Raw genomic sequence first — 22464 nt, forward strand, 5'->3', positions numbered from 1 at the left:
AAATAAAGTCGCTGTCGTGTGTGTGTGCTGGCCGTCCCTATGTATGCTTAAAACTTTAAAACTAAGCAACGGATTTTGAAGCGGTTTTCTTAAATAGATAGAGAGATTCAGGAGGAAGATTTATATGTATAATACATGTACACCCGCACGAAGCCGGGGCGAGTACCTAGTAATATTACAAACTAGTTGTCAACCACAAATTCTGTAAAAAATACAGCCCTTCTTTAAATGCAGCCCTCGGGATAAAGGGATTGTTAGTAATGTGGATTAAAAATCCCATAGCTAGCAATGTACGATACATTGCTAGCTATGTAGTCAGGTTGACCACCACGCGGTTTCTCCTGGAAACCTTCATGTTAAATTCCTGGTGAATTTGCCACGATGAGCTAGCTAACTGACCTGGCCTCATAGTTGGCCGTTAGCGCGGGCGAGTGCACCATTATCATTCCTAAAATAAAAGATACAGCCCGCGTTGGTCTAGCGGTTTAGCAGACCACCCTACTTCCGATAATCACGGATTCAATTCCGTGCACCGAACAAACATTTTCATTCATAACTATTACTACTTGTATCTGTCTAGATGTTTCTTATTTATATTTTTCATAAAAAATATAATTATATCAGTTCACTAGTATCTATAACACAAGCTCTGCTTAGCTTGGGACTAGATGCCGTTATATGAATTGTGCTTCTTATTTTATTCGCTAAAATGAAGTATAAATGTATATATATATAGAAGATAAACTTTGTTACCTGAAATAATTATGCAAAAGAAAAAATCATTTATTCCTGTAAAACGTCGATAGTTACTATTGTGCAATACAAATTATTGAATGGAAAATTATGTTTAATTAATCAATGATAACACAGGTCAGAAATGCATGCTATTGTTATCATATATATACTTGCGACTTCGTCCGCGTGGAATTTAACTATATTTTTTTAGAATAATAGTTGCCTAAGTTACTCCTTATTATCAACTACCTTCTAATAAAAGTCCTGTCAAAATCGGTCCAAACATTTCAGAGATTAGCCGGAACAAACAGATAGACAAACAAAAATTGTAAAAAAATGTTATTTTGGTGTATGTACCTTGTGTATATATTTATATTCATATGCATGTAGTAGAAAACGGTTATTTCAATATTACAAAAAGACACTCCAATTTTATTTATATGTATAGATAAAATTGTCGATTGGGCGGTATATGAACATAATAGAAGTTAGGTATGAGAGATTGACGTTGGCGGGGCACCAGTAGAGGATGATAAGATGAGCATGAGGTCAGGTCAGTTAGCACATCATAGTTTCACCGTGAACTTATCACGATGGTTTCTTAGGGGAACCACGTGGAGATCCACCTGATCATATCCTTATGTGAATGTACCATACATTGCTAGCAGCTTTTTGTATGAGCGGTAGATTGAAAAATAAGTATGACTTCTATAGGTGTTTAAAATTATGTTTATTTTAATAAAGATAAAGATTTTTATGCTATTCTATTCTATTAGAAGCCAACATAGAAGCGATGTTAAATCCTCTCTGCCGTGTTTGTAAATTGCCACTGATCTTAGGGCTGTCTGTAGATGCATCTAGATTATCTCACCATTTTTCTGAATACTCTAAATGTTTTCCTTATTAATGAAATGAAATGAATGAAATGAAATTATATTTATTCAGTAGAAAACTAAAACACACATTAAACAAACAAAAAATAGAATAACAAATAGTGCGAACAATTACAAACAAATAACAGTACACAAATTACGTATGTGCGAGTGTGCGTGCATGTGTATGTCTGTCGAAGCATCCACTGAATAGGTCCGTGCTCAGCATAATCCTGCAGCGGCTGGAGCGCTGCAACGCTGTTTTTCAGCACAAGACCTAGGGTGGTGTATTGCCATGTTGTACACGATTTATGATATGATATAATACTTAATATATAATAAATTGATATAAATTAATATACATAAATACACATTTAGCTAAAATAGAGATAGTACACAAATGACAAGGCGAGAATAGATATAAATACAGTCAAATAAAAGAGATACAGGAGAGGGTATATAAAGATACAGATATATAAATTGGTAATGTATTTTTGCCTAGATTGATTTTTGTGCCTGCATGAAGTATTTTTTTAGGTGTCGTTTAAAAGTGTGAATTGATTTTAGATCTTGAATAGGTGGTGGTATGTTATTCCAGCAGTGAGATAATCGACGATACTTCATTGTTACAGTTCATTTCTCCGTTTATTCCTAATATGCCAGCTTCTAAATGCTGTGATGGCATCTAGTACATCGTTGGAGAACATTTCAGGCAATTCGATCGGTAGGAAATGACCACCATATTCTAAAGTCCTGTGTTGGATCAGGTTAGGATACTTGTTCTGGAGTGTTCCAGTTGAAAATCCTGATATTTCGTACTTCGCCTCCAAGACCCATGTAGGGACTGGTGTCCTGATCCTGGAATCAGATGAAAATTATTTTTATCTTGTTTTCTGACGGCTTCGGTGGTCTAGCGGAATAGTATACCGGGTTTGATTCTAGCACGGTACAAAAAATTGTATATAATGTAATATCGGTCTATGTATTTATACCTATATATTTTTATGGCAATTGCGCAAGGTTTTACAACAAAATACTAGAGTCCGTTATAAATCTACCTGAAAAAAATTTTAATGTCATATAAAACACTTCCTTTGCAAAAACGCTTACTATAAAATTGAAGAATTCGTTAACGACAATAATAACGACGGTAGGGAAAAAAAATAAAATTAGAATGTAAAAATTTAACGTTCATAAGCGGCTAAAATGTCCTACATGAATAAATGATTTTTGAATTTGAATTTAATGTTTTTATAGAAAAACTTAAAATCCACAGCACTGACAATATTATCAGATTACACTAATAATGAGTGCGTAGCGATTTCTATGTTGATTATCGCATGCCTGTTACTTGTTATACTGTAATTATTTTATAAAAGAAAACATCTATTCAAAAGAGCAACACACAAGTTTCTTGCTCATTCTTCTTGTGATGAATCTGCATTCCGAATGAGTGGTAAAATCAAAATATGACTATTCAAAAGTGCTTGTAATGAGTTTATTTGAATAAGGATTATTTCTATTTCTATTTCTATCTAGTACCTATAATTCAACCTCTGCTTAAAGTGGGACTAGATGGCGCTGTGTGAATTGTGCTCGGGTATTATATTAATGTTATTCGTTTTTTGCTTCACAGTTAAACCGCGATCAGCATCGGTTTGGCATAGATAGTTTGGTTGCACGTATCTCTAAACTTCTAAAACAAAACACGGGCTTTTTAAGGGTAGACAGGTTGTTATTGTTTTGTTGTTTAAGTAATAGAATCTGCTCGTTTTAATTCCTGATAATGTTACTTTTTATAAATGTTATAAATGTAAAAATTATTAAGTATCCATAGAGAAATATAGAGAAAGTAATATTCAAACAAATAAATATAACCCCCTGTATAATATTTTCAAGTTGTATAAATAATACATATTTTGTATACTATGAATCAACGCCTTTAGTAAGACTACTGTCTGTAATTCTGGTACTAACATTATCAATATTTTTACTTTTTTTGTTTCTAATTTACAGTGAATAAATATTTTTTTCTTTCAACCCTGGAATCCAATTAGCTATAATATAATTTAGTAATTATTTAATTACAATGGTTTCAATGTATTATAACTCTGCATTAATGTTTAAGATACGAAGTTTAACATAAACATTGTGAAGAACTATGCAAAGAAGAAGAAGAAAGAGGACGAAAGAAGAAAACAGAAGAAGAAAGAAGAAGACATATAATAACTTACTCATCAATATTCATAGCAAATGTCCTTCTATTAAATACCTCTGCATATATTCTCATGCTGGTCGTAATAGATCTCGTCATCCAATAAAGTGTTATTGTATCCAGAACCTTATCTCTAGGCATAATAGAGTCGAGTCTCGCTCCAGCGTTTTCTCTTCTGTCCAATACGGAGCCGAAATGAAACTTCTCTAGAAGATATGCAAGTAAACCTGTTGGAGATTCGTTTAAGGCCATTCCTGAAATAATAATTCTAGATAACGAACTTATTCAAATATTTTTTTAATATGTTATTTTTATTCAGAAAATTGGTTTGTATAGACCAGAGGTTCCCAAACTCTTTGTATAGTAGACCCCTTACCATATTTTTTGGTTTTGGGTAGACCCCCACTCTTACCTGGTATTGATTTTTTGTCAATTTCTAACTGTAGTAAAGTTTAGTGTTAAAAACATAAAGTGAAAACAATAAGATGACCGCTGTCGTAGACCCCTTGCAGTTTGTCATATACCCCTGGGGGTCGATGTAGACCACTTTGGGAATCACTGGTATAGAGGAATCAAACCTACAATTAATTATTATATTTGACGGCCTCGGTGGTCTAGCGGTAAGCACACCGCCTTACTTCCGCCGCGGGTTCGATACCTCTCACGGCACAAACATTTGTATTCATGAATGTAATGTTTGTATCGGTCTGGGTGTTTTCTAAGTATAATATGTAATTTATTAAAAAAATATCTATTTATTTGTATCAGTTATCTAGTATCCGTAACACAATCTTTAGTTAGCCTAACTTGGGAGTAGATGGCGCTGTGTGAATTATCCTGATATTATTATTATTGAAAAAATTGCAGTACATTAATAGCTAAACAACTAAGGTCGTCAAAAAAAACTTACCAAGTGTGTCTGATTTAGTAGATTGATAGTACAAATATGCTAATTGCTGAATATTATCTTCGGATGTTCTCCCTTTAGTATTATTACCAGCATATATCGAATTACCCATATCGGGTATAAGGAGAGAAGCTAGCGAAGGTAGTCTTGCTGGCAATGATAATAAATACGGTAGATTGGTGTGATAACCCAGAACCTCCTGTAATAATCAGAAACTTTAGTCTGATTAATAATCATTTATACATATAAATTATTGTCTATCTATATGTTCGTGTAATCATCACGCAAAAACTATTGCATTAAATTAAATGAAGTTATTATCAATGTATAATTAATAATCAGAGATCTCATTTAGAATATAGCATGGGTCTTATCCCAGGAAACAGCAATCAAATGGAAAACAAATTACAAAGTTTCGGGATCTGCTCATTTATTGACATCATTTTTTTATGGATGATACTGACTGGTATGGTTCACCAGCCTGCGCAAGGTTTACGCTGGCGAGGTACCAATGGAGGGTGATGGGAGCGTGAGGTCAGGTCAGTTAGCACATCGTGGTAAATTCACTAGCAATTAATCACGATGATTTCCAGGGGAAACCGCGTGGATTTCAATATGACATGGTACATTGGTAGCAATGGGGTCATCACCAATCCACATTATTAACAATTTCCTTTACCTCTTCATACAAAAGTTTGTACCGTGCGAGGAATCGATCTTGCGACCATTGAAAGTAAGACGGTGTGCTAAACCGCTAGACCACTGAGGTACTCAATATAAGTAAATATATGCAGTGGTAATTAGATAAATCCAAAGGAAAGAGACATCCACGTGGAGATCAAGCTGACATGATACATTGATAGCATGGGGTCATCAGCCACATTTCTAACAATCCTCTAATAAATCTAATTATATTATATTATAGTAAATTAAGATTAAAGATAAACAAGTAAACCTGATACCTGAGGGAATAATGTAGCTAAACCGTTGGCTACCATTGAGCCAAAATCTCCACCTTGTACATAATACTCATGATGCCCAAGCCTGTGCATAAGGTTTCTGAATATGACTGCCATGTCCACAGCACTTAAGCCAGGACGAGTTGTTCCCTGTGAGAAAATAATTTATTCTAATACAAAACTCTATCCTACTACTAAGTTCAGCCAGCTACTAAAATCGAGAAGAAAGGTCTAGGGACTTCAGTTAATTATATTTTAACATATAAAACATAAGATACTGTCTTGACAGTAATTCTGGGTAATCAGAGGCATTGTCAACGGTCGATGTTTAATCTTGTCATCTACAAGATTCAACATCGACCATCAACGAAGTATTTGACATGACTATTTTAATCGGTACATTTAGAATCTAACGAGACAGTGGATAAGTCTACTGCCCCGTCTCTTGGATTAATTTTTAATCTGATATTAATATTTTCTTCACCGGAAATCTCTGGTTCACCGAGATTTGAACTTACGATCTCTTGGGCGTAATTCAAGATAGTAAACCACTAGAGCACGTCACTATAATATATGTAAATGACGATAGTAATCTGTGAAATGTACAATTTATTTATTTAATTCTGATATTCATCCATATTACGTTAGTAAAGAACTTAAAAACTATGTTAGTAAATGACAATATATATCACTCAATTGTCATATCTAAGTCCACATTCAGTTCCTTTGGTTTGGAGTGCCATCTGCACTCGCCCCCTATCATTCGGTGAAGCTGTCAAGGCTGCGGCCAACAGCATTAGAGTAGTCCGAAAAAAAGCACTGAATCCACAGCAATGCAATTATACAAACATATTAGCTTGTAGTTAGGAGGCTTATCATTTAACATTTGATTTAAAATAGTACTAACTTCAGATAATGTAAATCCAGGTAACGATGGAGAAATTACTTCTACTGCAAACTCTCGGTGTGCATCCGGAGCTACAAGTCGAGGAATCACTTCGAGGAACTCTACGAATGAGCTCGGCCAACCATTTAGTAGTAATAGAGGTACTACTTGTATATGATCTAATACCTGGAAATAAATAACAATTGTGGTAATAAACTCATAACTGTAATATTAGAGATGTGTCAACTCGAGTTGAATTATCTCTACTCGTGTTGGTACTTTTGAATTGTTATATTTTTGAAATCACTCAATTGGAACGCAGAGTCATCACAAGAAGAATGATCAAGAAACTTGTTTGTTGCTGACGTAATACTAAAGATACTTTAGACTATTAGGCTATTTTTGTGGTGTAAAACTTAGATTTACCTGAGGTTTTGCCCAGACGAAGTGGATATCCAAACCTTGTACATTAGTTTTGTAATGTGGAACACTATTCAAAACTTTCTCCCTATATTTAAAGTTATAGTCGTTCTCCCAGTATGTTAACCATTCTTCGACTACATCAGAATTTATACCATACTCGAACCAAACACCTTCTAATGAGGGAATCAATTGCCGGCGATGTTTTAAACGATACAGCAGATCCAGAGTCATCTGGAATGGGAATTAATTAAATCAGGACAATTCATTGGTGAATAAAGAGAAGGATCGCTATAAACTTAATACTTGTGGCGACGTAGTGTACTGGCTCAATATTCTCTCTGTAATATGGTTGAGAGCAATGACGGCTAGTTCATCTGTTATAGTCGCGAACGGGTGCGGTAGGTTGTAGGGACTGGTCTGTTCGGGTTACGAACACTGATTATACTATTTACTTTTGACAAAATTGCAATAGCATATGCTAGTGATCTTTCTATTCTCCTAAATTTGAATTTGGCGCTGGTCATTCGCATACGGCATGCTCACCGCTGGCGATATCTGATGGCTCCCAAAGTTTGGAAACGTTATATCTCGGGAACTCGGGAAGACAAAGGACCCCAGAACTGGCACTTGGACAAACGATTCTAATAATTATGAAGTCTATCCCAAAACCTATACATTCACTGTAGATCACTATGCAAAATGCGGGCTAAACTGCGTTACTCTTTAGAAGAAAGTTATTAAAACAATATTAGACTTACTTCATTTGTAAAGTTTACTTGAAAAGGTCTGATGCTGGTGTCTTGTAGTTCTCTAAGCTCTTCAGGTCCCCACCAAGCATCATAGTTCAATCCTGGTATAGGTAAAAGGCAGTCTGATGAAGGATCAGAAAATACAATCGTAATGGCCGAAAGGAATAATAAGCACTTTGATATCTGAAAATATGAGATAAATATTGTTGATAACAAAGTTAAGTGTAAAGTATTACTGATAGAGTGTTCTACATTTAATGATGGAGTAGGATAAACCTACAAAAGACACTAAAATAATAAAATAACAGCTACATATACCTGAGATACTTTGAAAGTAATACCTAGTACATCATTATACGGTACTGTAAACTTTGTATAAAGTCGATATTTCTGGCTTATTTATTTATATCGTTAAGTAGCTTGCTTTCTAATTATGTTAATAAAAAAAATAACCCTGGACAATTAACACAGCGCCACCTAGTCCCAAGATAAGCAGTGTCTGTGTTATGGGTACTAGACAACTGATATAAATACTTTACTTTATATTTCTTTGTAAATACATACTTACATAATATACATGGAAAACATCCAGACCGGTACAAACAATCATATTTATGAATACAAATGTTTGCACCGTGCGAGGAATTGAACCAGCGACTATTGGAAGTAAAGCGGCGTGCTAAACATCTAGACCACCGGCTTCAGATATTGTATTTATTGAATTCAATAAATACAATATCTGAACGATCTTTCTTATTAGAAAGATCGTTATTATTTTGTACCTTTAAACTGTAATGTTGTTTTTGTCTTACCTTCATTATTGTTGTTTAAAATAGAAATCTTGAATACACTGAACTTTAATTACACGAAAATGGATTTTAGAATCTTTACTCTTTAATAGTGTTGTAACCTGTGGACAAATAGATTTTTTTAATTAAGTAATCTAAATATATATTACTCAAGGGTGACTGACATAGTGATCTAACAACGCACAGTCCAAACCACTGGACGCCCGAGCCGTCCAGTGGTTTGGACTGAAATTTGGCATGCAGGTAGATGTTATTACGTAGGCATCCGCTAAGAAAGGATTTTGATTAATTCTACCTCCGAGGGAATAAAATAGGGAATGAAAGTTTGTATGAATATTCGTCACTTTCGTCAAACGCAGGCTAAGAAAGGATTTTCATAAATTCCACCCCTAAAAGGATAAATAAACGTGAGCGAAGCCGCGTGCAAAAGTTAGTCAGATATAAGATGTCCTACGTGGTTGAGATACATCCTATGTGGTTGTAGCCCACCCATGCATAAACGAAATAACTCCTTTGGAAAGTATACACTCTATCTTGAGATAAAAACCTAAAATTGGAGATAAAAACCATCGCTCCTAAGAATATCCTTCAATTCTTGTCCCTCACGGGTATCGATAGCGAGCTTTGAAAAAGGCGAGCACAATAGATCTATGCAGGTCGCAGTGTTACAGGTCTTAGTACCTAACAATAACCCAAAACCCTAAAAAAATGATATATTTTCGATTGTCGATATTGTAGTGACAGTATACTTCATATGTTAATATAGGTTGATGAGGGTATTTAAAAAAAAGATAGGAGCAGAAGTTACTTATAGCTACATTGATATTTATGTTCATTACATTATAAGACCAGTTTATTTGAATAATAATTCGGTTGATATTGGAATAGTGCACCGGCCTGCGCTAACGGTTTACGCTGGCGAAGCACCAATGGAGGATGATAAGATAAACATGATGGTCAGTTAGACCATTGTGGTGAATTCACCAAGAATTTATCATGATAGTTTCCAGGGCTAACCTCTTGGAGATCAACCTGACATGGTACATTGTACTTTTCCATTGTAATCCATATAAAACCCTGGACTATTCACACAACGCTGTTTAGTTCCAAGCTAAGCAGAGCTTGTATTATGATTACTAAACATCTAACAAAATATTTGTGTAATTTTTTTTACATACGTAATATACATAGAATATATATTATATAGGTTGACAGATAATTCAAACAGTGCCACTCTCCAGTGAACAGTATTAATAAGTGAAACAAAGCGTGGCGTGATTACTAGTCTTCTCTAATGTAACACATAGTCAGTGATGCCAGGTGGCCAATTACCCTAAAATACGGGAAAATTGGAGAGCTAAAATATTTGGAGGAATTTGTTCGAAGTAAATTATGGTAGGAATATTAAGGAATTTTAGTTAAATAATATAAATATAGGACAAGATGAACCAAACATTGTGGTACTTCAGCGTATGCTCTAATAAGTAAAGTGCATTTAACGTGACAGTTATTCGTTTCTAATGTAAATTAAAAATTTTAAGTACCTTACACATAGTCTACTCTAGAAAAGCGAGACAAACCCCTAAACCCGGGAAATTTTAAGGGGAAATTTTTTATTTGGTGGAATTTGAGATTTGATTAGAGAGTTTTTGTTAATAAAAATTGATGTAAAAGCCTTACTGATAGTTTCAATTATGTCGAAATTTAGACAACTAAATGGAAACTAACACAATACTAATAATAATCATCATCACCTTTATTTTTCTCAAATAAAAACTAATACAATTGCAGCTTATAATAAAATTTAAAAGTAATAAACGAGACAAAACGGTACAACACAGAGGGGGCAATGAGTCCACCCTCTCTGAAATTCGGGGAACCATTTTGCTTCATTGAGCAAAATCTTACTCTGCTATTGTATTGATCTTAAAATTAGGGATTTATGGCATTGTTTGGGGAAAAACAGTTGTAAAATGGCAACATTGAACGTGGTTCAATGATTCGAACGGTTCATGTATGAATAATTCATAACTTAAACGTCTTTTAATGAACGCTATCCGTTATTTCATTTGTATATAAATTATTGCTATTATATAAACGTAGAACACGCACTATTTATACTTTTTTTATGATGATTATGGAATAGTGCTCCCCCCTCCGATCGATCTCTCGTTCAATTCAAATGAGGATCGAAAGTACGACAGCCTGAGTCGAGGTTCAAACCCTACCGGACCCTCAGACTAAAGTCGTATTCGTTATGCAGGAGTTGGCCTTCAGCCACTCCATAAGTTCTTCCGCAGGTTGGAGCGCCATCTGCTCTCGCCCGTTATCGTCCGGTGAAGATGCGGTCAAAAGCATTAGAGTAGACCGAAAAATCCGCTAACAGTATACGCTGGGGGGCACCAGTGGAGGATGATAGGATGAACATGCAGTCAGGTCAGTTAGCCCTTCGTGATGAATACACTAGAAATTAACCATGATGGTTTCCAGGGGGGACCGCGTGAAGGTCGATTTATATTGCATTCAATTCTTATACTCATCGCTGGCATTAAAATAGTAATTTGTACAATTAATTTGGGTATTAATGTTATTCTAAATATAGCTAATAAAATAGATAAAATATGCTAAATATATAACTTACCGAAATAGATCATATAAGTAACATATTCAGTTACTAATGACCTCCAGCTAAATATATTTTAATCACAAAAAAATAATATATCACGCATCACTTATATCTTAAGCACTTATTATTTATCAGATATTTCATTTATTTATTTCAATTTATTTTCAAATGAATTTCAAATCTTTTAATTTTGTAACCTGAAATGTAATAAAAAAGTTTTGTATAAATAAATTAGTAGCAAACCTGGAAATTAATATCCGGGGCAATTTTAATAAAAAAGAAACCTAAAAGATTCTATAGAAGATACCAATAAATACCGATAAAGACTTTATCGGTTTCTCCTACACGGATGTATTACAGATAGAAACCTTCTTCTTGAATCACTCTATCTAATGCTAAAAACTGCATTAAAATCTGTTGCGTAATATAAAAGATATAAGCGAACGGACAGCGCCGCCGACTTATGTAAATATAATATTCATAATATTAATATAATATAAATATAATATTAATGTATAAGAAACTTCTTTTGCAGCAATTTTTTTTTAAATATTAATAAATAAAATAAACACATTTAAACAGGATGAAGGTGAATCTTTTACCTGTTTTTGAAATAGTATTTATTAACAATTATGTTAAAAAAAAAGATTTAAACATTAAGGCTCTTTTACCGGAATTCTTTTTTTAAAATACTATTATCACTGATATTAACAAAAAGATTAAAACAGAATGAAGGAGGTTTTATAGCTGAATTCTTTTTTTAAAATATTATTATCACTGATATAAACAGAATGAAGCAGGATCTTTTAGTGGAATTCTTTTTTAAAATTCTATTATCACTGATATTAACAAAAAGATTAAAACAGAATCAATAAGGTTTTTATACCTGAATTCTTTTTTTAAAATATTATTATCACTGATATAAACAGAATGAAGCAGAATCTTTTCGTGGAATCCTTTTTTTTAAATTCTATTATCACTGATATTAACAAAAAGATTAAAACAGAATGAAGGCGGTTTTATAGCTGAATTCTTTTTTTAAAATATTATTATTACTGATATAAACAGAATGAAGCAGGATCTTTTAGTGGAATTCTATTTTTAAAATATTATTATCACTGATATAAACAGAATGAAGCAGAATCTTTTAGTGGAATCCTTTTTTTTAAATTCTATTGTCACTGATATTAACAAAAAGATTAAAACAGAATGAAGGAGGTTTTATAGCTGAATTCTTTTTTTAAAATACTATTATCACTGATATAAACAGAATGAAGCAGGATCTTTTAGTGGAATTCTTTTTTAAAATTCTATTATCACTGATATTAACAAAAAGATTAAAACAGAATCAAGGAGTTTTTTATACCTGAATTCTTTTATTTAAAATATTATTATCACTGATATAAACAGAATGAAGCAGGATCTTTTAGTGGAATACTTTTTTTAAAATTCTATTATCACTAATATTAACAAAAAGATTAAAACAGAATGCAGGAGGTTGTTATACCTGAATTCTTTTTTTTTAATATTATTATCACTGATATAAACAGAATGAGCAGGATCTTTTAGTGAAAATTTTTTTTTAAAACATCAACAAACGTCTATCTCTGCTGACGGAATAGTTTGGAAATATACTCACAAGGCTATTGCAAGCTCTAAAGTTATATTAATATTAAAATTATATTGTAATTAAACACTTGTACGGGTGTCTTGTACTGCAATACTGGCTAACAATGACCGTTTTATATTTTTTAATGAGTTTAAGTTAATTTTTAATGAGATTATTACTCGCTCGTCTAATAATCGCTCGTTAATTTGTATTTACCGCCAAAATTATCTCCCGGAAACAGACTGTAGTTAGGTTTAACGAATTTATACCGTTTTTAGATGGTCTATTATGTGCGTCCTCTGTATTGTTTTAGCCGACTTCGAAAGAGGGATAAGTGTAAATTTTTATGTGGATTTTTTTTTCTTTCTAAAACAATTTGACTTAATAGCCTACGTGTTATTCTAATGTATAAGCTATTTTATTATAAAGTTTCATCAAAATCCGTTCCGTAGTTTTTGCATGAAAGAGTAACAAACATCCACCCATACTCATAGATTTCGAAACAAACAAACTTTCGCATTTATAATATTAGTAAAACGGGTGAAATATTTGAGACTGAGGTAACCACGCAAACAACTTCTTACTAGGTCTTTCTTAATAAAACCATTACTAACAATCCCCTCCCCTACCCGCAGAAGAACTTGTGGGTAGAAGCAATTAGTATAGTTGTATCTATACATATAAATAAAATTGGATTGTCTGTTTGTAATATTTAAATAACCGTTTTTTACTACATGCATATGAATATAAATACGGTATATACTCCAAAATAACATTTTTTACAATTTTTGTCTATCTGTCTGTTTGTTCTGGCTAATCTCTGAAATGGCTGGACTAATTTTGACGAAACTTTTTTTGGTAGTTGCTGTAATGAATAACTTAGGCTACTTTTATTTTAGAAAAATAAAGTTACATTCCACGCGGACGAAGTCACGGGAACAGCTAGTAGTGAATAAATATAGGAAACAACTCTATTTATGTTTTTATAGTAATTATTAACATATCAAAATCTTTTCAAAATAAGTATAATATTTTAGGGTATTAAATTAATATATTTATAATTTTAAACTTGGAATTTGATCGTTCCTTTCGCTGGAGTACGTTAATAAAAGTAACATGTGAAATTACAAATCGAAACATTTTTAGTCGTAATTGAATAGTCATACTGTCTATATACGGTTATATTTATATCTCACTTACAACGTTTTGACATTGAGCACTATTTGTAGACAAGAGCGGAGTGTAAAAACAGTTATTTATCAATGTATCGTGTAGTGTGTGGTTGTGTTTGTGATGTGAACATCATTTAAATTTTACAAAGGTCAGTGTAACTTCATTTCACTTATGATCGCCTGGTACCCGATATCGATTTTGCTAATGAACCGATTTCAAAAAAAGATAGATTCGATTTATATTCTCTGTTTTTATCTATGACCGCCTAGCTACTGGCCTATATGTTTAGTACACCGCTTTATTTTCGATGGTCGCGGGTACGATTCCTCGCACGGTGTAAACATTTATTCTTGTTTGTATCTGTCTGGTACCGTATATTATATGTATATTATTATTATTCTTCGGTATTTTTTTTGGTTTGTTTGTTCGTCATAGTTTTTCAGAAATTCAAATTCAAATTCAAATTCAAAATATCTTTATTGATGTAGGTCTATTACAGACTCTTATGATATGTCAAATTTACCGTCAGTCCGGAATGATTTCAAGGTGAGAAGAATTGAATAGAAACTCAGCTCGTATTCTTTTAAAAAAAAATGTTGTACATAATTAATTAATACATACAGCTTGCCGGTTGTTTGGTTTAATCTAATCACAATATTTTGTCTACCATTTATACCAAGTACTTATTAAATGTACAGTTTTATCTGAATAAATTACTTCATATTTAGATAATTACATATGATATAAACATTACATAAATATATTTACATTATTGACTATATGAAGAATTCGTTAACGACAATAATGTTTTTATAGAAAAACTTAAAATCCATAGCACTGACAATATTATCTGATTACACTAATAATGAGTGCGTAGCGATTTCTGTGTTGATTATCGCATGCCTCTTATATGTTATACTGTAATTATTATATAAAAGAAACGTCTATTTAAAAGAGCAACACACAAGTTTCTTGCTCATTCTTCTTGTGATGAATCTGCATTCCGATGAGTGGTAGAATCAAAATATGACTATTCAAAAGTGCTTGTAATGAGTTTATTTGAATAAAGATTATTTCTATTTCTATAATTGTGTTATAAATTCTGCTTTCTGCAATTTACTTATTTAAGTAAAGTGAGAACTATGTCGGTCCAATACAAACAATTATATACAAATATTTGTACCAGACGAGGAATCGAACTCGCATGAGTAAACCGCTAGACTACCGAGGCTGTCACTGTGTAATTCAGTTTCTATTTTCAGATGCTGAAGGTCCTACTCATAATACTTCTGATCGTCATAGCTTATCCGATTTACCTGCTGTTCATTGAGAGTCCTCCACCACTGCCGAAGCTTGATTACAATGCTTGGTGGGGACCTGAGAAGCTGCGACAGAGGCAAGACACAAGTATTCGACCATTTGCTATCAATTTCACAGAAACTGTACGTAATATTTATGATCTCAGTAGTTTTTTTATTTCAAATTCAAATTAAAAAATTATTAGTGTGGGACATTTTAGCCGTTTATGAACGTCACTTTTTTATATTAAAATCGTCCAGTTCTACCGTCCAGTTCTGTACACAGATTCAATTGAAAAGAACTGGCAAAAATGTATATTTAAAAAAAAAGCCAGTTTATTTATAATGTTTACTTATATAGGTGTCTATGTCTAACATTAAATGAAAATCCCGTGCATGAATAACTATTGCCATGCACGCTCGTCATTCAAGTCGGTTAGTGAGTTAGGCTTTGCTCAGTAAATATGATTTAAAAGATGTTTTGAATTTATTTAAGGGTAATTCCAATATATCCTTTGTTATCTTATTGTAAATTTTTATACCCATTCCCATAAAAGACCTATTTACTTTTTGTAACAAACACTTGTTACAAAAAGTTCTGTCTTTAGATCTAGTATTAATGTTATGATTAATACAATATCCCGGGAACTGATCGAAGAAGATTTATGATCTGACAACCCCATTTGTAATATTCGTCGTGTAATATTGAAATAACTGTTTTTTACTACATGCATATGAATATAAATACGGTACATAAATAACATTTTGTACAATTTTTGTCTGCCTGCCTGTCTGTTTGTTCCGGCTAATCTCTGAAATAGCTGGACCGATTTTGACGGGACTTTTTTTGGCAGGTAGCTGATGTAATAAGGAGTAACTTAGGCTACTTTTATTGTAGAAATATTCTCTTATTTTAGAAAAATAAAGTTTCACATTCCACGCGGGCGGGTCATGGGTAGTTTATAAATATAATTAAGAATATGATCAATTTGAAACGGTTCTAAAACGTTTACAGTATTTTCTAGAATTTTTGTATGTATATTTTTTTAAGTAACCGGAATTGCAATAACACCTAATTCGATAAAATATATGAAAACAATAATTTTAGATGATAAATGACCTCAGAGGCAGATTAAGGAATCACCGCGATTTCACACCCCCACTTGAAGGAATTGCTTTCGAATACGGATTCAACACAAAGGCCCTGGACTCCTGGATACAGTATTGGGCGGAGGAGTACCCATTTGAGGATCGGGAGAAGCACATTAACCAGTTTCCGCAGTTCAAGACCAATATCCAGGGTTTGGATATACACTTCGTTAGGGTTAAACCTCAGGTAATAGAATAGGTCATGATAATTTTTTGTTCCGTTGGTCGCGAGTTCGATTCCCCGTATGGTACAAACATTTGTATTCATGAGTATGATTGTTTGTATGGTAAGGTCTGGGTGTTTTCTATGTATATTATGCAACTTCGTCTGCGTTTCGTTTCACCACGTTTTGCAATATTTTTCATTGCAGCTCTGCTCCTATTGGTCGTAGCGTAATGTTATATAGCTTAAAGCCTTCCTCGACTTGGACTTCGATGAATTGATCCAACACAATTCGAATCAATAGATACTGGGATATATTTTTACAAAAAAAAGTATCTAATTATTTATATCAGTTGTCTAGTACCCATAACACAAGCTGTGCTTACCGTGCGACTAGATGGTGCTGTGTTAATTGTCTAGAGTTATTTATTATTATTATTTATTCAGTAAATATAAATCAATCTATAGCCACAAAAGGACCTAACAAAGATAAAGCTTGACAAATCGTTTATTGGCACGACTGAATCGCTAGAACTGATGATAAGATAATGTCGATGCGTCAGTACGCATTATTGTACCCCACACAAGTATTGTACCCCAGTGGGTACAATACTCTTTGGGATAATCTACCTGAATAAGCTTCACTTGAAGAAAGATATACAAGTATTGGTAACTATAGGTGGATAATGGATAAAAAAATTGTCGCTTAAAAGTTTTTCCTTTGGTTTAAGCGTGTGAAAAGGCTGTCTCGCTTTCACGCCAAAACTACTGAAACGATTTAAATAAAATTTGGTACATAGATAGTCTAGATCCTGGGAAAGGACATAGGCTAATTTTAATTCGAAAAAAAGGGTTGTAAGGTGTTGAAAAGGGAGATCAAAAGTTGTATGGAAGTATTGTCATTTTTAAATCTAGAAGGTTGAACGATGAAACTTTTTTAGTAAACTATTTTTTGTTTTTTTTAGTGGATGATAATAGAATGCTAACGGTTTACGCTGGCTGGGCACAAGTGGAGGTGAATCACTCATGATATGATGAACATGAAGTCAGGTCAGTTAGCCCATCGTGATAAGTTCACCGGAAAATTATCACGATGGTTTCCAGGGGGAACCGCGTGGAGGTTAACCTAACAGGGTACATTGTTAGTAATAGGATCATCTGTCTACATTACTAACAATCCTGTTCCCTCCACTATTTAGGGTTAGATTATTGAACATTTTTTCTTTATTTGGTCAATGTATAATACACGGACCACAGATAACATAATATTACATACACGGACGAAGCCGCGGGCACTGTTAGTAGTATATAAACTCTTAAACCAGTTCTCATATAGGATTTCAATTCAATAAACAGAGATATTAAACTATTTTTTATTTACAGGTTCCAGCGAATGTGGAAGTTGTGCCGTTGTTGCTTCTACATGGATGGCCGTCTTCAGTACTCGAGTTTTATTCTGTAGTACCTTTACTAACGACCCTTAGTAAGGGTAATAATTTCGCATTAGAAGTAATCATTCCTAGTCTACCAGGCTATGGATATTCCGATGTGAGTATAGAATTAATTTAAACTAAAATTGCCATTTAATTTTCGGAAATTACAACCTAATTTTAACTCAATTAAACTAAACTAAAATAAAATCGCTATTAAACATAGGGGTTTGTGATAGATGGGTGAAAATTTAGGGTTGTATGTATTTTTTAATGTCACCAGTGGAGGATGAATAGATAAGCATGAGGCCAGGTCAGTTAGCCCATCGTGAAAAATTCAGCAAGGATTTATCTCGATGGTTTCCAGGGGGAACCACGTGGAGGTCACCTTGACATGGTACATTGCTAGCAGTAAGATTATCAGTGTTCATTACTAACAATCCCTTTTCCGACCATTAATAAACCTTAATATATCCTTCATGTAGTTTTAGTAGGATCTCTATTTTTTTTTAGTAAAAATGGACACTATTGCCGACCTCGGTGGTCTAGCGGTCTAGCACACCGCTTTACGTCCGATGGTCGCGGGTTCGATTCCTCGCACGGCACAAACATTTGTATTCATGAGTATGATTGTTTGTATTGGTCTGGGCGTTTTCTATGTATAATATGTATGTATTTACGAAAAAAAATTATCTATGTACTTGTATCAGTTATCTAGTACCCGTAACACAAGCTTTAGATAGCTTAACTTGGGACTAGATGGCGCTGTGTGAATTGTCCTGAGATGATTATTATTATTATTATTATTATATAATTACTCAGAGATAATGTAACAGAGAAAGAATATTTAAAATCAATCCAATACTTTATCAGTTTTTGTTACAAACATACAAAATATAAATATGTATTTCCTCTTTATCATGTTATTATTATTACAGGCAGCTGTTCGTCCAGGTTTAGGAGCAATTGAGATTGCAGTGGTTTTGAGGAACCTTATGCGCAGGTTGGGACATGACCAGTTCTACATCCAGGGTGGTGATTGGGGTGGTATAATTTGTAGCAACATGGCGACATTGTTTCCTAAGGTATATGATTTTTAATGTTTCTAACACTACCCTTACAGGGGGGAAAGGGGATTGTTAGTAATGTGGACTGATGATCTCATTGCTAGCAATGTACCATGTCAGGTCGACCTCCACGCGGTTCCCCCTGGAAACCATCGTGATAAATTCTTGATGAATTTGTCACGATGGGCTAACTGACCTGACCTCATGCTCATCTTATCATCCTCCACTGGTGGCCCGCCAGCGTACACCGTTAGCGCAGGCAGGTGCACCATTCCATTATCATCCATAAAAAAACACTACCCTTACATATAGTATAACTATAAAAAAATATTCTCTTGTAATTTTGACCGGTTTCGTTCTAACAAGAAATATTACTACCATTCATAATAATAATAATAATAAATGAGTAAATGAACAACCCTGGACAATTCCCACAGCGCCATCTAGTTGCACGGTAAGCAGAGCTTGTGTTATGGGTACTAGGCAACTGATATTAATATCTAGTTTTTTTAAATACATACTTAATGTATGTAGAAAACACCCAAACGTATCGGTTTGGGTGTTTTCTACATACATTAAGTATGTAACAGTCATACTCATGAATACAAATGTTTGTGCGGTGAGAGGAATCGAACCAGCGACTGTAGGAAGTGAATTGGTGTGCTGAACTGTTAGACCACCAAGGCCGTCAAACATAGGCCAGTATTAGCATTGAATCTCTGTTATCCCTCACAGGGTGAAGATACTTCAAGGGTGCAATAATATAAGAATTATTATAAAAGATAATCCCCCACTACTCTCCCCTTTTTTATCGATCCATATATGAAACTACTTATTAATAATTTGTTTTGATCACTAAAGTGTAACCAAAATAAAAAAAAATCCTGTAAAAATCACATCATCAACACATCATTAATCTTATGAATATTATTATTATAAATATAAAAATTTGTAAGTATCGATGTTTGTTACTCTTTCACGAAAAAACTAACTGCATCAGAATAAAAATATACTATTTTTATTGATTTTTAACGATGGTGATATCACGAGCACATCTAGTTTCAAATAAAGGAATTTTGAACTTAACGATACCAGCCAGCAACGACAAATTTTATTTGTATAAGAAATACTTTAGTTCTTTTACTATTGCAGGAAGTGCTGGGTTACCACACCAATTTTGGGATACTCAGGGATCCGAAATCGTTCATACTTGAATTACTGATATCAATCTATCCACCCCTCTTCATGGACCCTGAATTAGTGGACCGGTTGTACCCTCTATCGAAGAGTTTCTCCTTTTTAGTGGAAGAGTCAGGATATTTCCACATTCAAGCTACAAAACCTGATACAATTGGTGAGTATTAGAAATGATGAACAAGCTAAATAGTAATCGTGGACTATATACATGAACAGCAACGCGGGCTTCAGGTCATAAAGATCTCTATGGTTTTTTTTTATAACACAGGTGACAAACGAGCATGCGGCTCACCTGATAATAAGTGATACCGCCCACGAGCACCTGCAACCAGGGGAATTGGAAATGCAAGTGCTTTTTCTTGAAGGTTTCAATACCGTATCGGTTCGGAAATTGCTGGAAGGTGATTCCACAATGTGGTTGTATGTGGCTAAAAGTTTCTAGAAAACTGTACTGTGGAGGACCACCATTCATCCAGATGATGAGGATGGTATTTTAGGTGGTACTCCTGATGGTAGGAGAGAACTATTCACTGGCATTATATAATTAATAGTTCTCGAAATTTCAAAACCTCGCCCTTACAAAGACACTCAACTTACAAAGCAAGCCATTTGGTAAGAAGCCTAGGCAATTTACAAGGCAAGATTTAGATATAAACATAGAAAATTTGCAAAAAAAAACTAAGTGTACCAATATCTATATCTGAGTCTACTCAACAGTGTAGTTAGTCGCTTTCCAGATCTAGACATATTTACTAGTAAATTGCTGGAGTTTCGTAGGATGGCTGCAGATTATTTATGTAGTATGTAAAATTTAGATTAGGTATTTTTTTTTTCCTAGTGTAGGTATTAGTAATTAGTGTTTATAATTGTGTGTATTTGTATACAATCTTCCTAAGTGGGCATGTTGGAAGACTGTAAAGTTCACTTAGTGTGACGTAAACAAATAAATAAATAAATATCTTTACATATAAAAATGTCTGTTTATCTATTCGCTTGATAGACTTTGTATAAAGTCATTTGCGTAGGCGTCCTTTCTCATCTATATCAGACTGCTTGCCTGATTTATAAGTGTTTCATAATCTACTTCAGCCCTGAGTGAATTACTAATATTTCTATTTCAGGAGTCTCTCTAACCGACTCTCCAGCCGGTCTTCTAGCGTACATTCTAGAAAAGACATCTGTAGCGACTCGTCCCGAAAATAGGAATCTGGAAGACGGTGGTCTCACCAAGTACTTCACCAGAGAACACCTAGTCGATAACCTGATGATGTACTGGACCAGTAACTCTATAACTTCGTCTATGAGATTATATGCTGAAACAATTAATAAGAAGCAGTTATCTGTGAAGATTCACCAGTAAGAATTGACCAGTTCTATTAATAACTAACTGATCCCACGACTTTGTGAGCATGGCATTTAACTATATTTTTCTAAAATAAAAGTAGCCTAAGTTACTCCTTATTACATCAGCTATCTGCCCATAAAAGTCCCGACAAAATCGGTCCAGCCATTTTAGAGATTAGCCGGAACAAACAGACAGACAGAAAGACAAAAATTGTAAAGAATATTATATTCATATGCATGTAGTAAAAAACGGTTATTTCAATATTACAAACAGACACTTCAATTTTATTTATATGTATAGATAATGTACTTTCACGATAAATATTACAAATTAAATTTGCTATTCTGATTTTATTAAATGTATAATAAATTACAGGATCCCAACTTCAGTTCCCACGTGGGTGGTCCAAGCTAAACACGAGATAAGCTACCAGCCTCCCATCATTCTGAAATTCAAGTACCACAACTTGGTCAACGTGAGAGCCATCGACATAGGTGGTCACTTCCTCGCATCGGAACTGCCCCAAGTCTTCGCTGATGATGTGCTCGATGCCATACAAGCGTTTAGGAGTTTGAAAAAGAGTTCAAAAAGCGAATTGTGATTTTTTATAAAGACGTTCTGTTTAGAAATCCTTTTATTTAATCGTTTTTTTATCTGTCTTTTATAAAAAGTATCCTATACATATATATATATAGTTCATGTCAATTGCTTGTTTATAAAGATATTGTCGTTAAAAATCGTTTTATTTAATATTCTTTTTTTAACTTTTATAAAAGTATCCTATACATATATATGTATCCTGTACATATATATGTAGTTTATGACAAATTGCATCATTACATAGTACAAAAC

At 33.6% G+C, this 22464-nt stretch overlaps 2 protein-coding genes across 2 annotated transcripts; one reads left to right on the forward strand and one right to left on the reverse strand.

Moving 5' to 3' along the window:
- Nucleotides 1-2233: 2233 nt before the first annotated feature.
- Nucleotides 2234-8564, reverse strand: LOC131854213 (juvenile hormone epoxide hydrolase-like). Its single transcript, XM_059205344.1, has 9 exons — nucleotides 8559-8564; nucleotides 7756-7929; nucleotides 7301-7414; nucleotides 7001-7228; nucleotides 6596-6760; nucleotides 5692-5838; nucleotides 4733-4928; nucleotides 3842-4076; nucleotides 2234-2465 (listed from the first exon to the last, which is right to left on the reverse strand). Exons 1-9 carry the CDS (start codon nucleotides 8562-8564, stop codon nucleotides 2234-2236), a joined length of 1497 nt encoding a protein of 498 aa, XP_059061327.1.
- Nucleotides 8565-15225: 6661 nt separating this feature from the next.
- LOC131854171 (juvenile hormone epoxide hydrolase-like) lies at nucleotides 15226-22216 on the forward strand. The gene is made up of 7 exons (XM_059205300.1): nucleotides 15226-15405; nucleotides 16370-16597; nucleotides 17957-18121; nucleotides 18942-19088; nucleotides 20223-20424; nucleotides 21389-21623; nucleotides 21988-22216. Exons 1-7 carry the CDS (start codon nucleotides 15226-15228, stop codon nucleotides 22211-22213), a joined length of 1383 nt encoding a protein of 460 aa, XP_059061283.1. The 3' UTR covers nucleotides 22214-22216.
- Nucleotides 22217-22464: the final 248 nt, after the last annotated feature.

The sequence above is a fragment of the Achroia grisella genome, unplaced genomic scaffold, assembly GCF_030625045.1.
Source record: "Achroia grisella isolate CSIRO2021 unplaced genomic scaffold, CSIRO_AGI_Agris_v1 utg971, whole genome shotgun sequence".
Lineage (NCBI taxonomy): Eukaryota > Metazoa > Arthropoda > Insecta > Lepidoptera > Pyralidae > Achroia > Achroia grisella.